General features: G+C 39.9%; 1 protein-coding gene and 1 long non-coding RNA gene across 3 annotated transcripts in view; both read left to right on the forward strand.

Annotated features, from left to right (window-relative positions):
• The first annotated feature begins 284 nt into the window (after positions 1-284).
• Positions 285-9856, forward strand: LOC131776304 (tetratricopeptide repeat protein 28-like). The gene is made up of 10 exons (XM_066166545.1): positions 285-351; positions 563-628; positions 2119-2280; positions 2539-2616; positions 3337-3404; positions 3881-4177; positions 4973-6337; positions 6698-7297; positions 7538-8193; positions 8416-9856. Exons 1-10 carry the CDS (start codon positions 285-287, stop codon positions 9854-9856), a joined length of 4800 nt encoding a protein of 1599 aa, XP_066022642.1.
• Positions 9857-14825: 4969 nt separating this feature from the next.
• Positions 14826-19376, forward strand: part of LOC131782772 (uncharacterized) — a 73359-nt gene continuing 68808 nt past the window's right edge. The window contains exons 1-5 of one of the 2 annotated variants that reach the window (XR_010717675.1): positions 14826-15029; positions 15104-15226; positions 16403-16504; positions 16681-16714; positions 17211-17301. This is a non-coding gene — a long non-coding RNA (uncharacterized lncRNA). The remainder of the gene's footprint in view (positions 15030-15103; positions 15227-16402; positions 16505-16680; positions 16715-17210; positions 17302-19376) is intronic. The other variant, XR_010717676.1, reaches the window with a different exon arrangement.

The raw sequence follows: 19376 nt of genomic DNA on the forward strand, positions 1-19376 counted from the left end.
TGCAACTCACGCTTTTTGATAAGGGACAGCCTTGAACGACGTTTCAACAAATGAGACTACGAAAACAAACTAACAAACAGACAATTGAAAAAACAAACATGACACAACCCGCAGAACTTGACTGTCACGCAATCACAATAGCGTGACGGAGGAAACTTTGAGATTCTCATTCATCCTCTATGATTAAGTATAAAATATTTTCTCTAGGTTACTTTCATCTGAGTCTCCTCTTTTGATTTTAAACAATGTAGCGCAGTACAATCGATTCAATTTTATTTCTAGCTATGGCAGAAAGCAACCTCCCAACAACTGGAGAAGAACTGGAGGTGAAAAATAAGTTTCCAGCCACAGGTGAGAAAAAGCAACAGGGAAAGACTTCGTTGTGGTGATTTTGTACTGTTTGTTAATTAAGTATATCTTAATTCTGGTGCACAATTTTTTGGATCAATTCGACTCGAAGGTTTTAAGGAATCCACTAAATACGCCAGTATTAGAACGCTAGTTGTAATTGCACATAGTTGTGATCACTAGCAAAGTTGAAATATCTTCTCGGTAATTTCAGCAACAGAAGAAAGTCAAGTTACGTCAAGTGACGCTGAACTGGATGTATATAATGACCCTTTAAGAGGTGAGAAAACCATGTGAAATAAGATTGTTTAAAAGACGCCCCAGTAAATTTTTTGTCACATTTACATCAAAATTTGCGTATGTTCTGTGAATAAGTTTTTGAAACAGCAAAGGATTGTTTCTTCAAATTCTAACTCTTTTACCAGTAAAATGAAAAACCAAAGGAAAAAAAACAATTTACTGCTCGATCCGATCAGGTAAAATGGATAGACATCATTAATTATTCTAAGCAATAAAGCGACAAATTTGAAGGCGACTTAGCTTTGAAGAGCCCTAAGTTAAAGAATGGGCCAAAATTGGCCTACTAGGCTTCGTAAAACTCAGAATTCTGAGTTTTAGAAGTGCTTATTTGTAAATCAACGCACAATGTTTTGGAGATTAACTATTTATCTAAAATTTACACCTAAAATGAACGATGTTTGCGCGGAAAAAGTATTATCCTTTTTGCACTTGAAATTATTCTAAATTTTGTCTTTTTTTGTATAAAAGTCATTTTCGGTAAGAGGGAGCTGTTGGTACCCGTAGACCTGTCAAAGTCGAGTTTTGAAAAATTTGCTAACGGGTAACTTTTTGAGGCCGCCGAAAGGAAAGTATTTGCGCTAACACATTCCTGTCCTTTACTGTTCAATACATGTTTGGCAGAAATTTTACGCAATTTGAGAATTCTACAGAGAAGAGGAGGCATTTTGTCTCGGCCGTATGGCCTGTTTTGGTCTTCTAAATATTTCACGCCTCTTTAAACAGTTATGTCAATACCAAGCCCACGCTGTAAACCACCAGCCAACAAAATGTAGAACCGCTGACTTTTATAACAGGCAAAATGGCACTTCGTGGGAAGTGATACTTTCCCAATCAAAAAAACAGCAAAAACAAAAGACATGTTTTCCGGCGCTCTTTTCTGAAGGATGGGCAAACCACGAACTCTTGTCACTCTCAGCACAATGTTTCTTTTGTTATCAGAACATTAAAAAATTTCAACCTTTTCCGATCCTGGCTTTGCTTTGCTTTATGCATTTTTTCTCAGTAACTCATGGGATTTTATATTCTAACTTGATATTTTGGAACGTGTAACGCAGATGTAAAAGGAACTTTGGAAACCCTCTCGACTTAAGTGTAAACCGAACAGACTTGATCCGGTTATAACCGAAGCTCTCCTGAAGGACGATTGTAAAAGAAATTGAGTTGAAATAGGATCTCCTGGTGAAACTTGTGATAGTTTGGAAAACGTAAGCCAGGTGCAAAAGGGGTTTGTGAAAGCCTTTCGACCTAAATGTAAACCGATAAACTTGAAATGGTAAAAGCCAAGCTTCAGCCCAGACTCTCGACAGCTTGCACACAAACAAAATTTACAGATATTAAACTATTCTGATCTTTCGTTTTTCGTAGCTCTACGCTCCTTTAACCTAAAAGTTCGTTTGGAAGTATAAAGTTGTAGTATGAAGTCGTATCACTCATTACTATATCATTAACACCAAAACTGTGTGCTCTCAGGGATAGCGAAAGTATGTCTCGAGGAAGGTAACAAAGAATACAGACAAGGAGAAGCTAATAACGCGATAAACTCCTATACGGAAGGACTTCAAGTGAACTGCAAAGATATACGGCTGAACGCCAAGCTTTATAGCAACAGGGCAACAGCTCATTTCCGTTTGGGTAAGAATTTCACATGAAAACATATAAATCTGTCGTGCAGCGTTACAAGATAACGGAATACACAATCTGCATCAAGAAAAGAAAAAAATTGAGCAACTGCAGAAAAGTAGCGTATAACACAAATCGCCCTGTAGCGGATGAAAATTAAGCAAAGAAATGATCCTCGTTGCATTTTAATCAATTGTAATTTTTAAGGCTTCTTTGTTGCAATTGCGTGTGATTACCACTTTTTTAAACCTTCTTTTCGGAATCTCATAGCAAACTATGTGGAATGTCTCGATGATGCAACAGTTGCCGTTCAATTGGAACCCACTTTAATCAAGGCTATTAAGAAAGGTGGGTTTTTCAGACATAAGCCATCAACATTGTTTGATTTCGTCAAAAGAGGACTGTGTGGTTTGTGGCAGGTAGCTGCACTCCAAGTGTCATTTGTATCTGGTGTGTCAACGTCTGTGATGTGGGTAAAAAGCATAAGAAAACGTCAATAAACTCTCAAATGCCGCTGCCTGGTTAGTTCACGTTGTAGAGCGCCAAGGGTCGAGGGTTCAAGCCCTAGACTGGACCATCACCCTGAGTCTTAAAACATCTGAGGACAATGTGCTGCTGCCTAAGCTGTGACATCTGCAAATGGTTTAATATTCTTGTCCCGGATATGGGTGGAAACCCGTAAGCCCCGTTTCCTGCATCTTCTCAGTCACTCTTAGCAGGGGACGAGCCCGGGCAGGAGGCACCTGAAAAATTCACTTTCAAAAGTTAACTGCTCAATGCAGTCTGCCCGAAAACTCCCGAAAAGTGCTGAAAAGCGCTAAAGTGCATATTGAAGTGAAGAATGCGCGAGATAAATTCATCGTTATCATCATCAATTGAAGCTTAATTGGTAGCCGCTTTACATCAGCTTCTTATTGTTCATTTTCAGTTCTTCTAAAAGTTCAAATTTCCTTCATTATCACAATTTTTGTTCCCAGCTAACTGGGCAATTAAATCCATTTTATCAATACGTTTATACCTTAACAGTGATAAATTAACTTGCACCACCAATTATTCTCACCTTTTCAGGAGCCAGAGCTTGTGTCGAACTTTGCTGGTATAAAGAAGCAAGGAGCTGGTCGCATATGGGATTGGCAGTATCCTTTAACGAATGTTTCAAACGTGATACGAGATGCAATGCGAATAATATTTCAAGAAAAATCAATACGTTCCAGGCAGATTCTTCTACACATAATGCAACCGATGTTCTCTTATACTGCACTGAGCAGTTTAAAGAAGCTGAAATATTATTAACGAGTTCTTTCGATTATTCCACGAAACTTTACTTAAAAGAAGAGGCCATATTAACTAATCCAGAGTTTCTGTGAAATGCCCCTCATTTTTGTCTTGAGACGAGCATCACCATGACGACCGAACTTAAAGTAATAAATGCGCTTCAGAGCTAATTAAAAGTCTCGAATAACTTGAAATCAAATCTCTTCAAGAAATCCACGCTCGAAGTTTCATTCCAATTTAACAGTTTATCCAATACCCTCATTATTATTAAAACACACATTTCCATTGCATTTTCGCAAATCCACCCATGATTTAGCTACCCTTGACACGTTTTAAGATTGAAAACAGTCACGAACTTCTGCTTCAATTAATAAGGAAATCGAATGCTGAACTAAAAGTCAAAGCAAACACTTATGCCAGTCTCGGATGTACTTACCATAATGTTGGGCAGTTCAACACAGCAATAGAGTACCATCAACAATGTTTAGAAATTGCTCAAGAAATAGGAGACAAGGCCGGAGAGGGAAGAAGTGATGCCAATCTCGGCAACGCTTATCAAGGTCTAGGAGAGTTCAAAACAGCCATCAAGTACCATCAACAATGTCTAGATATTGCTCAAGAGGTGGGAGACAAGGCAAGAGAGGGAGCAAGTTATGGCAATCTCGGCAACGCTTATGACAGTCTAGGAGAGTTCAAAACAGCCATCAAGTACCATCAACTTCATCTAGAAATTGCTAGAGAAGTGGGAGACAAGGCCGGAGAGGGAGCAAGTTATGGCAATCTCGGCAACGCTTATGACAGTCTAGGAGAGTTCAAAACAGCCATCAAGTACCATCAACTTCATCTAGAAATTACTAAAGAAGTGGGAGACAAGGCTGGAGAGGAAAGAAGTAATGGCAGACTCGGCAACGCTCATCGATGTCTAGGAGAGTTCACAACAGCCATCAAGTACCATCAACGTCATCTAGAGATTGCTAAAGAAGTGGGAGACAAGGCCGGAGAGGGAGCAAGTTATGCCAATCTCGGCAACGCTTATGACAGTCTAGGAGAGTTCAAAACAGCCATCAAGTACCATCAACGTCATCTAGAAATTGCTAAAGAAGTGGGAGACAAGGCCAAAGAGGGAGCAAGTTATGGCAATCTCGGCAACGCTTATGACAGTCTAGGAGAGTTCAAAACAGCCATCAAGTACCATCAACGTCATCTAGAGATTGCTAAAGAAGTGGGAGACAAGGCTGGAGAGGGAGCAAGTCATGGCAATCTCGGCAACGCTTATCACAGTCTACAAGAGTTCAAAACAGCCATCAAGTACCATCAACGTCATCTAGAGATTGCTAAAGAAGTGGGAGACAAGGCCGGAGAGGGAGCAAGTTATGGCAGTCTCGGCAACGCTTATCACAGTCTACAAGAGTTCAAAACAGCCATCAAGTACCACCAACAATGTCTAGAAATTGCTAAAGAAGTGGGAGACAAGGCCGGAGAGGGAACAAGTTATGGCAGTCTCGGCAACGCTTATCGACGTCTAGGAGAGTTCAAAACAGCCATCAAGTACCACGAACAATGTCTAGAAATTGCTAAAGAAGTGGGAGACAAGGCTAGAGAGGGAGCAAGTTATGGCAATCTCGGCAACGCTTATCACAGTCTAGGAGAGTTCAAAACAGCCATCAAGTACCATCAACGTCATCTAGAGATTGCTAAAGAAGTGGGAGACAAGGCCGGAGAGGGAACAAGTCATGGCAATCTCGGCAACGCTTATCACAGTCTACGAGAGTTCAAAACAGCCATCAAGTACCATCAACGTCATCTAGAGATTGCTAAAGAAGTGGGAGACAAGGCCGGAGAGGGAAGAAGTTATGGCAATCTCGGCAACGCTTATCGACGTCTAGGAGAGTTCAAAACAGCCATCAAGTACCACCAACAATGTCTAGAAATTGCTAAGGAAGTGGGAGACAAGGCCGGAGAGGGAAGAAGTTATGGCAATCTCGGCAACGCTTATGACAGTATAGGAGAGTTCAAAACAGCCATCAAGTACCATCAACGTCATCTAGAAATTGCTAAAGAAGTGGGAGACAAGGCCGGAGAGGGAGCAACTTATGCCAATCTCGGCAACGCTTATCACAGTCTTGGAGAGTTCAAAACAGCCATCAAGTACCATCAACGTGATCTAGAGATTGCTAAAGAAGTGGGAGACAAGGCCGGAGAGGGAGCAAGTTATGGCAATCTCGGCAACGCTTATCGCAGTCTAGGAGAGTTCAAAACAGCCATCAAGTACCATCAACGTAATCAAGAAATTGCTAAAGAAGTGGGAGACAAGGCCGGAGAGGGAAGAAGTTATGGCAATCTCGGCAACGCTTATCACAATCTAGGGGAGTTCAAAACAGCCATCAAGTACCATCAACGTCATCTAGAGATTGCTAAGGAAGTGGGAGACAAGGCCGGAGAGGGAAGAAGTTATGGCAATCTGGGCAACGCTTTTCACAATCTAGGGGAGTTCAAAACAGCCATCAAGTACCATCAACGTCATATAGAGATTGCTAAGGAAGTGGGAGACAAGGCCGGAGAGGGAAGAAGTTATGGCAATCTCGGCAACGCTTATCGACGTCTAGGAGAGTTCAAAACAGCCATCAAGTACCACCAACGTGATTTAGAAATTGCTAAAGAAGTGGGAGACAAGGCCGGAGAGGGAAGAAGTTATGGCAATCTCGGCAACGCTTATAACAATCTAGGGGAGTTCAAAACAGCCATCAAGTACCATCAACGTCATCTAGAAATTGCTAAAGAAGTGGGAGACAAGGCCGGAGAGGGAAGAAGTTATGGCAATCTCGGCAACGCTTATCGACGTCTAGGAGAGTTCAAAAAAGCTATCAAGTACCATCAACAATGTCTAGAAATTGCTAAAGAAGTGGGAGACAAGGCCGGAGAGGGAATCAGTTATAGCAATCTCGGCAACGCTTATCACAGTCTAGGAGAGTTCAAAACAGCCATGAAGTACCATCAACGTCATCTAGAAATTGCTAAAGAAGTGGGAGACAGGGCCGGAGAGGGAGCAGGTTATGGCAATCTTGGCAACACTTATGACAGCCTAGGAGAGTTCAAAACAGCCATCAAGTACCATCAACAATGTCTAGAAATTGCTAAAGAAGTGGGAGACAAGGCCGGAGAGGGAGCAAGTTATGCCAATCTCGGCCACGCTTATGACAGTCTAGGAGAGTTCAAAACAGCCATCAAGTACCATCAACGTCATCTAGAAATTGCTAAAGAAGTGGGAGACAAGGCCGGAGAGGGAAGAAGTTATGGCAATCTCGGCAACGCTTATCACAGTCTAGGAGAGTTCAAAACAGCCATCAAGTACCATCAACGTGATTTAGAAATTGCTAAAGAAGTGGGAGACAAGGCCGGAGAGGGAAGAAGTTATGGCAATCTCGGCAGCGCTTATCACAGTCTAGGAGAGTTCAAAACAGCCATCAAGTACCATCAACGTGATTTAGAAATTGCTAAAGAAGTGGGAGACAAGGCCGGAGAGGGAACAAGTTATGGCAATCTCGGCAACGCTTATCACAGTCTAGGAGAGTTCAAAACAGCCATCAAGTACCATCAACGTAATCAAGAAATTGCTAAAGAAGTGGGAAACAAGGCTGGGGAGGGAACAAGTTATGCCAATCTCGGCAACGCTTATCACAGTCTAGGAGAGTTCAAAACAGCCATCAAGTACCATCAACGTCATCTAGAAATTGCTAAAGAAGTGGGAGACAAGGCCGGAGAGGGAAAAAGTTATGGCAATCTCGGCAACGCTCATCACAGTCTAGGAGAGTTCAAAACAGCCATCAAGTACCATCAACGTCATCTAGAAATTGCTAAAGAAGTGGGAGACAAGGCCGGAGAGGGAACAAGCTATAGCAATCTCGGCAACGCTTATCGACGTCTAGGAGAGTTCAAAACAGCCATCAAGTACCACCAACAATGTCTAGAAATTGCTAAAGAAGTGGGAGACAAGGCCGGAGAGGGAAGAAGTTATGGCAATCTCGGCAACGCTTATAACAATCTAGGGGAGTTCAAAACAGCCATCAAGTACCATCAACGTCATCTAGAAATTGCTAAAGAAGTGGGAGACAAGGCCGGAGAGGGAGCAAGTTATGCCAATCTCGGCAACGCTTATCGCAGTCTAGGAGAGTTCAAAACAGCCATCAAGTACCATGAACGTCATCTAGAAATTGCTCAAGAAGTGGGAGACAAGGCCGGAGAGGGAGGAAGTTATGGCAATCTCGGCAACGCTTATCACAGTCTAGGTGAGTTCAAAACAGCCATCAAGTACCATCAACTTGATCTAGAAATTGCTAAGGAAGTGGGAGACAAGGCCGGAGAGGGAGCAAGTTATGGCAACATCGGCAACGATTATCACAGTCTAGGTGAGTTCAAAACAGCCATCGAGTACCATCAACGTCATCTAGAAATTGCTAAAGAAGTAGGAGATAGGGCTGGAGAGGGAATGAGTTATGGCAACCTCGGCAACGATTATCACAGTCTAAGAAAGTTTAAAACAGCCATCGAGTACCATCAACGTCATCTAGAAATTGCTAAAGAAGTAGGAGATAGGGCTGGAGAGGGAATGAGTTATGGCAACCTCGGCAACGCTTATCAATGTCTACGACAGTTCAAAACAGGAATGGAGTACCATCAACGTGGTCTAGAAATTGCTAAAGAAGTGGGAGACAAGGCTGGAGAGGGAAGAAGTTATGGCAATCTCGGCAACGCTTATCATAGTCGAGGAGATTTCAAAACGGCCATCAGGTATCATCAACGTACTCTAGAAATTGCTAAAGAAGTGGGAGAGAAGACTGTAGAGGCGTGGTCACTCTATTCCCTTGGGAGCAGTTTTGAGTGCCAAGGAAATCTTATGAGAGCCTTTGACTGTTATTATTCGAGTGTAGAATTGTATGATGATATCAGGGCCAGTCTTCAACTCAACGATCAGTGGAAGATTTGTTATCGTAATCAGCACCAAGTAGCATACAAAGGTTTGTGGCGTATAAATGTCAGTCGAGGTCAAGTTGTGAAGGCTCTACTTGCCACAGAGAAAGGACGTGCTCAAGCTCTGAGAGATCTGATGGTCGCAAAATATCAGCCTGGAGATTCTTCAACGCCCAGCGCATCCCGCATTTCTCTGAGGTGGGTTCCACTGAGCACAGTTTTCATAGCTATTAATGGACCATGCGTTTACTTCTGGGTTTGCCTCAGTGAAAATAATATCCAGATGAGAGAAGTACACGTAAACAAATACATGTATGAGAATGAGTTGAAATTTTTCATCCAGCTACTGAACGGAACTGCTCTTAAGGAGATCGGCGCAAGAGATACTGTTACCATCGAAAATCCTCCGCTAGACTCGCCGACAGAAGAGGAAATGGCCAATGATGTGATCCGAGTTGATGTGAGGCACTCCCAATCAAGTGCTTTAAATAAGCTGCATGACATCATCGTTTCTCCTATTGCTGACCTGATCAAAGGCAACGACGAGATCACATTCGTTCCTGATGGGCCATTTTGCTTTGTACCTTATGCAGCATTGCAGGAGTCGAACTCATCATATTTAAGTGATTCTTTCAGAATTCGTGTGCTTCCCTCTCTGACGACCTTGCAACTAATTCATGATTGTCCAGCTGACTTTCACATGAAGACTGGTGCATTGCTTGTCGGCGACCCATGTTTCAAACATCTCATCTATGAGGGAACACTTTTGGTGCAACTTCCAGGAGCAAGGAAGGAAGTGGAGATGATCGGACGTATCCTCAATGTCTCCCCTCTCACTGGAGAAATGGCAACAAAAGATGCAGTGTTAAAACGAATATCATCAGTGGCCTTAGTTCACATAGCAGCGCACGGCAAAATGGAAACTGGAGAAGTTATCCTGGCACCAAACGCCACAAGAGAAAACCCTCAGCCGAAAGAGAAAGACTATCTGCTGATGATGAAAGATGTGATAGAAGCTGGGTTGCGAGCACGTCTGGTTGTACTTAGCTGCTGTCACACTGCTCGTGGGGAGGTCATGGCCGAGGGTGTGGTCGGTATGGCGCGTGCACTTTTGGGTGCCGGTGCCAGATCTGTTGTGGTTACCTTGTGGGCGATTGGCGACGAGGGAACCCTGGAGTTCATGAGTTTCTTCTACGATGCACTTGCTAAAGGCAAGAAGGCCAGTGAAGCTCTCAATCAGGCCATGAAGTGTATGAGAGAAATTGAAAAGTTTAAGGAGGTCTGGCACTGGGCACCATTTGTACTTATTGGTGACGACGTCAACCTGGATTTCAAGGAGATTTAAAAGGTGGAACAAGCAATGATTCTGTTGATACATTCTATTCAATACAAAGTTACATTAAATCATAATCTTTGCTCATATACGAGCAGTGAGACTTGCGTGTTAGTTTCCTTTCAGTTGGGTTACGAATTTATTTTTCTCTCTGCAAACTGAGATGCAGTACAATCAAGTGGACACGTTTACTATGATAACATTATTTTTTGGAAACATGATATGAGTAAAATAGCAAATTTCTTTTAAACCAATCCTGTTGTGCAATGTATCGTTTCTTGTGCTGAGAAGTATTTCATGGCAACTCAACTATCCTCCCTAAACTGAGATTCTTTTATGTTTCAGTAAAGGCAGTGAGCATTGGAATCCCAGGGAGTTTTCGGATACCTACAAATGCTGATATTTGAACCAGAAACCTGTAAGCTACCGATGAGACCTTTGTCAAGAGTCTCCTTTTCACCAAAGCAGGACGAACCAAAAGACGTCCAAAGTCAAGTTTAACAAGAGAACAGATTTTCATTGATTCAAAAGTTGCCTTTTTGCTTGTCTGAACTGCTTTTATGAGCTTAATCTTTGATATCCTTCTCAAACTACTGTTTGTTTTTTTTTCATATGATGTCTTAAAATTATCATGACTAGGTATGTGATAAGTTATTTTTAATGTAAGTATTTTCTACTGAGAGGATTTGGGCGTTACATTTACGTCGAAGTTGAAACGTCTTGAAAACGTTTTCCAGAGTTTTTACAGACTTTTTCTCAATCAGTTTAGTCTCATGAGTGGTATGAAGCTATTACAGCTATGTGCATGTGTAGAGAATTTCCATAGGAATTGGAGAATAATCAGTTGTTCGTTTGCTCGATTATCTTTGTCTATGTCAGATGGAAGTTGTGATGAACTTTTCGAGGATTTATACTCAGTCATTGGTACTTAAAGTTAGTTTCTGCCGATCAGAATTTGGTTTATCTGGACTTAAAATGAAAGATTTTGGCCGTAATGGCAAGGATTTAGTCTTGGTATTAGTTAATTTTTTGAGATTTCTCCTTTAATTTTGAATGAGATAAATTGTGTTATTTTTTACAAGCAGAACGATGCATTTTAAGTATATTGTTTAATCTAATCGCTCAAAGGCAAAACGAGAACTTTTATTTTATCATTTTAGTTATGGTTTACAAAGCATTGAAGGAAGCTCAGAATGAGCTGGAAAGTTGGAACCAAATGATTTTATTTAGTTTCTCCTATTAGATTGTTTACTTATTATCTAAGTACAACAAACTAACATTTAAATGTCAAACAATGAAACAAGTCGCTTGATATTTTGTTAGAATGGAAGAGGATATCAATAACAAAGGAAGGAAAATTTCTTCATCGATTTGCATAAGCCATTTCTTGTCGTTTGAAGTAGTATTCGCTTAATAACTTTTGCCCATTTCTTTTAATAAGTTTACTGAATGAGAGATAAACTTCGATATTTTCTGACTCTATAACTGCTAATATCGATTATTGGCAACCGTTTCTTAGGATGTCACGCGACGCACTTTAGCACGTTATGTGACAGGTATGATGTTTTGTCACATCTTTTCGTTTGGAGTAGAGAGCGCAACTATGTCTTATTCGCTCAACCTCTTCCCATTTCCCTGGATAGAGTTATTAAATGAGATATAAACTTCGATATTTTCAGATTTCATATCTGCCAGTTTCATTGGCAGCCGTTCCTCAGGATGTCACGCGACGCGTTTTTTTAGCATGTAAAGCGACATGATGTTTACTCATATATCGTTGAAGAGGCAAGAAAAAAGAAATTACCTTTCACTTTGGAAAAGGTGCTTTATTCTGCTTATAGAAAGCGTCCTCATCATGGGAGGTACCCTCGGTGTGGTTCCTCGAGTGTAGAAAATATTGATGATTTTTTTTCCACGATTGAAAACTTAACTAAAACAGCCTGTTACAAAAAACCGAAACTTTCTTCAAACTGAGGAGGGCCGACCGGGAAGAACTTTTCACGGCTAACGGCTAAAGTTGTGGCCATTTTTCTGCTACGGTTAACCCAGACTAACACAAAATAACAAATTGTAGGAGGGAAATATTTTTAAGGTCAATTTTTTTTCTACAACTAAGGGTTCAAATTTTTCAATATTTACACCTAACAGCTAGTTTTTTGACCGATATACGGCTACCGGTTAACCCCATGGAGACCCTCGACTGGGTGACATGCATGATGTGAAATAAAAACGGTTTTAGAAGGTGGCAACTCGAATATAGAGTGCTGGTTTTTGAGGAGTAAGGAAAACCGGGAAAAACAAGCCATGGAAAAATCTTGGAGGTAAGGATCAACCTGGTAGAGACGGTCATAGGAAGAGCGTTGTCGCTACGCATTCCTCTTAAGTTCCAACTGAGATGCTTGATGAAGTTAACGCGAGATATTCACCGATGTGAAGGCGAGCAAGGATAAATTTCCTCCCCCCTTTAAAGACCTTGTACCGGATCCGAAAAGTCAGTAAGCCCTGATATTTTGACTTCACCCCAGATCTAAAAAACTGCGACAACTTAGATGTTTTAGTAGGAGTTCGATGCTGACGATAGCATATATTACAATCGTTTACGAAAAAGAGCCATGGGGAGGGGGGAGGGGTGGGTCAAGGTTCCCTTTATCCACCCGGGCTGGGAGTGTGAATAGCTACGTGTTTTCAAGGGTAACATCACAGGTGGGTTCTCAAGAATCTTAGAGCTATGATTTTAGAAGGTAAAGATAAGAATTTTCCTGAAGAATTGCTGGACTTAATAGGCTTCTTTCGTCTGCTTAGACTTTCTCTTCGTGCTCCAGAGCCCTACTCCATCTAACCATCTTACATCTTACATCTGAGTGCTTTTTGCTTGGGCTGTTGGTTTGGTGTTTATCGCCTGCGCGTGTATTAACCCGGGAATCAGCTTTCCAACTCTAGCTTGAAAAGAAACATTTACACACGTAGCGGTTTTTAGTATATACCACATTGGTGAATAGAGCTCTTCACGTCGGCTGGTCGGCTAATTCGGAATGAATAGTCGAACCTGTATTAAGCGGTTGACTGTTAAATTCGCGAATTTTTTTTTCCTGTTAAGCACTGTCACTTTCACCGCTTTTCAGCGGTGGTCTCTATTAAGCGGTTGTGGTCATCCTTGACTCAGTCCCATCGGCCTGTTCGGGTTGTACGGAACGGTCACTTAGGGCGGAACCACTCGAATAAAACGACGAATTGTCTCTGAAGTAAAATTTATTCCATGTTTGTCTCCTAAAATAAGTGTTAGTATTTAGAGTTCAAATGTCCTCAACGCATTGCAGATTATCTTTCTTCTTAGGACCATTGTATCTTGTATATATTATGCAAGAAAATTACGCAAATCATTTGCTGGGTAATTGCCAAGAGGTCTAACTGTTAGAATTCTAAGCTATTGTTCTGTTTTTACGCTGCATCATCATTTTGTTGAAGTTATTCGATACATTTTTGAGCGATTTTTTAAAATAAACTTAACATTAAAATGATAAATTATGGTTTAAAAAGTTGTTTTCTTGTCTTTTGTTGTTAACCTGTATTAAATGGTGATAACACTCAGTTACGGGTTAAAAACGGTTGCTCGATTGTACCGTCTTCGTAAATTTGCGAAAGAATGAAATGGTTAGTAAAAGACAAATCGATATCTTCATGAAAGCGCTTCATTAGAGAATTAAAAAGTTAATGCATGATAATACAGACAAAGGCAGGAACAAGCTGTCTGGCACAGACACCCCAACTTTCAACCCACATTCCCCTCACTTTCAGTCATAAATTCAAGTGTGAAGTGAAAAAGACAACTGTACTTTATTTCCAGAAAATAAAAAAATTAACAATTAAAAGAATTCCTCGTACAATTTCAGAAGAAATAACTAAGCCAGGCCTACTCTTATTTAAGACACGGAATAGAACGAAAAGGAAGATCTGTAATTTTAGAAAGAGAGATTTTCAATTTGCAAAACAAGAATCCGTTAGAGGGTCTATTAGAAACCTCAGAAAAAAATCATCCACCACCGCAAAACCGCAAAACAAACAAACAAACAAACAAAACAGCAACAATAAAAACAAAATTGCGTTAAAAACCGAAAACCGCATGCAAAACCATCAAAACATATAAATGTTCACATCCCAGTTCTCAAAACCTTAATCGATCCGATACAGTGTTGACAGGTGAAGCACACAGAGGTTTCGCGGCTATTCGAGATCAGTGCAGGCGCATAATGACCGCTTGGATCGAAGAGAAACCGGAATGCAAGTAGGAAAATCCGAAAACCACATCAGAGATCAAATCCGAAGCCCATTGGATAAGTATTTTTGACGAAAACCGAAAACCAAATGCCAAAGAACAGAAAATCCGTTAACCACAATGAACACACAATCCGAACTGAACGAAATTCTTTGGCAAAAAAACCGATCTTGAAAAAATATCGAAAATTGTAATGCCCCCCTTAAGGATGAAACAGTCAGTTCAGTCCACAAATCACACAAATGATGACACAACAACCATTATTATCGCTGAAACCTCCACGAAAACTTTTTTATTATTACTAGTTTTGAATCAGAAACATGCTGCAAAACAACTTTAATCACGCGATATTTTTTCAGGGAAGGTGTCATGTCACGCAATCGAATTATTCATCGACTACGAACATCGATGCTTGACACCTTGTAAATTGCACAGCTGCAGCCTCACGGAATTTTATGTTGAATTATAGATTTGCATGTTATGGCTAAATGGCACAGTCCTTCCTTTAAACACAGAAGAGGATTGGTATCTTTGCGAACGTAGTGAAGATTCAGCAAAGAATACTACAGAGATGTTCATATTTTTTCTATAGAGTAATTTTATATTACACAGCAGAGTACGTACCCCTGAGAAGTAATCTTCGCGGATCTATTTGCCATTTTCAAAGCAATCTAGCGGGGCAACTACAAGCGGTTCAACCTCCCTCGTCTGACAGCTCTTTTCATTTGGTTCCGTGAATTTGAATTAAATTGTGGTTATCTTATGACCTATTGTCTTTTTCGGAAAATTAGCGGAAGAGAAATAGCAGGAGTCTGGAAGCTAAGTTGGTGAACGCTGACTGAAGTACAGGACATTTTCAAAGATGGCGCGAAATGTCGCAGAGTGATGTGAACACGTCGCCATACTGAAATGGTTTGTTAGTCGTTTTAGTTCTCAGCGGCAGTGTTTAACCGGTGTTTCAGTTATAATTACATATTTTTGTACAGGATATTCGATCGTTCTTCAGCCCTACTGGAAAGCAAGGCGCTTCGAAATTAGAAAATAAGCGCGGGAAAGATTCTACAGTGAAGTCTTTATCGAAACAAGATGTAGGAAAGAGTCGAACGAAGGTAAGTAATGGTTTATGTAGCATTTGAGAGAGAAAGATATTTGTGTTATCAGGGAATTCGACTTCAGAGGTGACGGAGTAAAGATCTGCCCATATCACAGCCCCTGTCTGACTGAATCGATCATCACGTGTATCTATATACACGGGAGCAATTCACATTCCCATCTATCTTCTCCGGGGGAGGGGGGGGGGACACCATATTTCGCCAAAATTGGTATTTATTGCCATACATGATAAAATTTCCTTTGTCATGAATCTTTTATTTAGCACATGGTAAGTAATTTTACAACATGTTTTTTAACTAGGAGTTTCATTCCACTACATATATATCTAACCCAACGTATCTTTCTGGACTGGAATATGAGAAATGGTGTGGTAAATTGTGTGTTAACTAACTTTGTAGATGTAATTTTCAATAGTCTGTCGGAGTATGTCAGGGTAGCTGAGTGAGGCTGATGTTTTGCCTTTTTCTTTTTTATCCTAAACAGGGTTGTAAAATGATGCAATTTTGTATTCATCCTTTAACTCCTAAGATCTGTTTGCTAATTCTCTCCTCTAGTTGCTACACATTTCCTGGTACATTTGTTATAGGAATTTGTTCTTAGATCAAGATAAAAACTTTTTTCATAACCCTTTTGTTGGACATGGTATGGATAGTCTAGGGAGAAGTTACATGTTAATCACATCTGGGAGTTTAAGGGTTAAACAGCATGATGTGATACACTGCCACCTAAATTTCACTCAAGTTAGAAATATCTTGGACATTAGCATTCCCTACAAATTTGTTTAAACTGCAGCTTCCTAAGTCTGCAGAGCAGTTGCAGTATGCAATACTTATGAGTATTTAATGATTTTGACAAGTACTACATGTAGTTAAGACAGACTGAAGGGAAAATAAAATTGTTGATTAACTTGAAAGGTGATTGATAAAGAAACCTGGAGACTTCACCTAACCCAGACTATTAAATTTTTTTCACAAGCCTGGTGTCTTCTCTTAATTTTTTGAGCCGGTAGAAAAAAGATGTCTTGTAAGAAAGTTGTGCTCCAAGGAACAACACCCCCTCCCCCCCCCCCCCCACCTTGATGTTATCCAGTTGTTATTGTTTGGTCCAAAGAAGTGAATTTATGTCTTTATGTCATGTTGTGCAAATAAAAATATATAATTGTTAATTTGCAGGGCAAAGTTTATCAAGCAGTGAAGATGATGACATTGCCCAGAAGCATAAACCAAAAGAAAATCAGAAGAGGAAGAAGAAAATAAAAAACATTATTGACTCAGGTAATGTTTTGTGAAGAACATGAAGAGATTTTGAGGCTCTACACATACTGTTACACCTCTGTATTTGTCTGAATGGTTTTAACGTAAGTTCAGCAGTTGTACATACTGTAATTATATGTATGACATCACAATTATATCCTGACCTCATTTCTGAATTAATCTTACATCTCTGTTAGATTCTGATGAAGATCCTCTTCCTCCAAAACTGAGGTATGTGAATTTTTTCTTGAGTTTGGTTCCATTTTATACAGTTGTAGTTAAACTCTTTGACCCTAATTTCAAGTGTCAAGGAATTGATCACCAACTATGGAAGCTCTTGATTATTAAACAAATTCTCCTTGTCAGCAGCTTAGAAAATGCATACAGAACAGTATAGAGAATATGGATACCGGTATATATTTTTAAGGGAACTGAGTTCTACAAAAGAGTTTAGGAGACTCTCCTTATTTATGAAGTGAGAGGGCTGGATAGGAAAATATTCAGTGTGAGGTGAGCTTGGGGTAAGATGCGGTTTTTTTTTGTTTTTGTTTTTTGTTTTTACGTCAGGTGACCTTTAACCTTGCTTATGTACATGTATTAGCTTGCCAAAGAAAACAAAGCCATTCTCTTTATCCAGGCTTGAGCACACTTACCATTAGACCAGTCTGCCCTAAATAGGATCTGAATATTACAGCACTTAAGTTATACTTTGATGTTGTTCCTACAGATGAGGAAGAAGTTGTGCCCAGGAAATTAAAAAAGTTTGCCTAACAGACAGACAATGTAGCTTCTAAAGAGGTCCAGCATGTTAAAGAGAGGTATCTTTCATCATTCTCTTTCATTATATTTGACATTTCAGCACCAAACCATGGTGTTCATTTACAACATAAGATATTGGTCTGGAGAAGCATCTGGCTTCTTCTAAAATTATCCAGCTAAATTTTATTTTTTGTCTGGGCCCGGTTGTTCAAAACTGCGATTAGCGCTAATCCACGATTAAATAGGCTAATCGCCGATTAAATTTAAGTCGCCGATTAGTTTCTGTTGTTCAAAGCCCGATTATTCCTAACCTTCGATCAAACCAAGGGTTAAATCTAACCCTGCTCGCTAGGTGGATTAAATCCTTAATCGGCAGATTAAAAAATAAAAATCACAACATGGCTGACTTGTTGTATGGTTGTGTTGGTGTTGATGGGCGAAGAAAAAGGAAGCAAAGAGAGTTAAGGAGCATCGGTTTCACGATAGATGGATATACAGACGAAGAATTAAGAGCAAGGCAGACTTTTCGGGCGCCATTTGTTTTTTTGTTTACGTGGGAGTACATGTAAAAGAAAATAAGAAAGAAACAAAAGTCTAAAGTCCGTTAATTTTCACTTTGCTTTGTGTTTGTTAGTCTGAAGTATGCATTTTATGCAAGGTATGGACATTGAGAGGTATTACAATAATGTTTCCATTTATAAACTTACCTGTTTCAAACCCCTGTAACCCAGTAAATGACGGAGTGTCACTGAATATGTTTATTATTTTTAAACTGGCTTCTGATGGGTTCGGGGGAGCAGGGCCACCACCTGTCTTCTTCTATTCACTTTTAAAGGAACTGAATTCTCTTTTTGCGTGACTCTGGAGGTTTTTCCACTTGTCTCGTACTTCCTGCGTTGATCTTGCTGTCACACCGACGGCGTTTACCGCCTCCGAGATTTCTTCCCAAATCTTGTTTTTTTTTTGCATTTGTTATACTGTTGGTAAATTTACTTTGAAGAATGTCCATATTTTCTTCAAATTTTTCCGTTAAAACGGAAATTTCAGCGGGTGAAAAGTTTGCTTTCCGCACTTTCTTCGCCGGAGAAGCCATATTGACAAAAATAAATTTCCGGCAATTTTATGACGTAAACTGGCACAAAATAAATTATAATTAATTAATATAATTCATTTTATGCTTAATCGCGGATTAGTAAATCGACCGAGTAATCTCCCTTTGAACAACCGTTTTTTAACCGACGACTAACTAACCCACGATTGAGAAATTTAATCGCCGATTAGGCCTAATCGGTGATTAGTTTAATCGCGGTTTTGAACAACCGGGCCCTGTTTGTTTGTTTTTCCTTTCTTCCATCAGGCATTGAGAATGTTAGATCTGTCATAGGACATTGCTCTTATGCTAATACATTTAACCTTTTGACTGTGAAGAGTGACCAGAATCTTATTCTCTTTACAATATTCCCCCTGAATCAAACATTAATATGCACCGCTTTTTTTGTTGAAAGTAAGTTATTTAAATGGTCTTCTTTCTCTGGAGCTTCTTTTTGGTGAAAGATGATTCATAAAAATTTACTGCACATTGTGTTTGCTTTTCCAGTTTCTCCAAAATTTTAACTTTTGGATAGGCACATGTTACACACAGGTGTCAAGGTTAAGGGCACAAGAATAAAGGAAATGATCACCAACTAAGCTCTTGTTTGTTAAATAACTTCTCCCTGTCAGTACCTTAGGAAATGTACATGTATATCAGTCAAACCTAAAGGGAAAAAAAACAACTTCTGCACCTGATTTCTTTGGTCCTACTCCAGTTGAAAGGGAATCCAGGAAAACATTTGCCAATAAGAGAAAACAGGTGAATAACTAACTACACTTTTTTCACCCACAATTTTTTTTGTAAAGAAAAATTCAGGCATCCTGCATATTTTAAACAGTACTTCATGCATCATGCATTTAACAAGGAAAACTTTAAACCTCACCATACCTTGCCTTTCTATAAAATTCATGCATCACATGTTAATTTTGGGCTTCATCATGCATTCCTTGTAAACCCTCTGCCAATCTGTTGTACAGTAGTTATATCAGAATGGACCATGGTTCACACATACCATGCCACAAAATTAATGGGTATAATGAC

Source organism: Pocillopora verrucosa, chromosome 5 (genome assembly GCF_036669915.1).
Source record: "Pocillopora verrucosa isolate sample1 chromosome 5, ASM3666991v2, whole genome shotgun sequence".
NCBI lineage: Eukaryota > Metazoa > Cnidaria > Anthozoa > Scleractinia > Pocilloporidae > Pocillopora > Pocillopora verrucosa.

Coding starts and splice junctions, on each gene's coding strand:
- LOC131776304 (XM_066166545.1), top strand. CDS start 285: ATGGCAGAAAGCAACCTCCCAACAACTGGAGAAGAACTGGAGGTGAAA. Junction 352..562: donor AAATAAGTTTCCAGCCACAG/GTGAGAAAAAGC, acceptor CGGTAATTTCAG/CAACAGAAGAAAGTCAAGTT. Junction 4,178..4,972: donor CTCAAGAGGTGGGAGACAAG/GCAAGAGAGGGA, acceptor ACAGCCATCAAG/TACCACCAACAATGTCTAGA.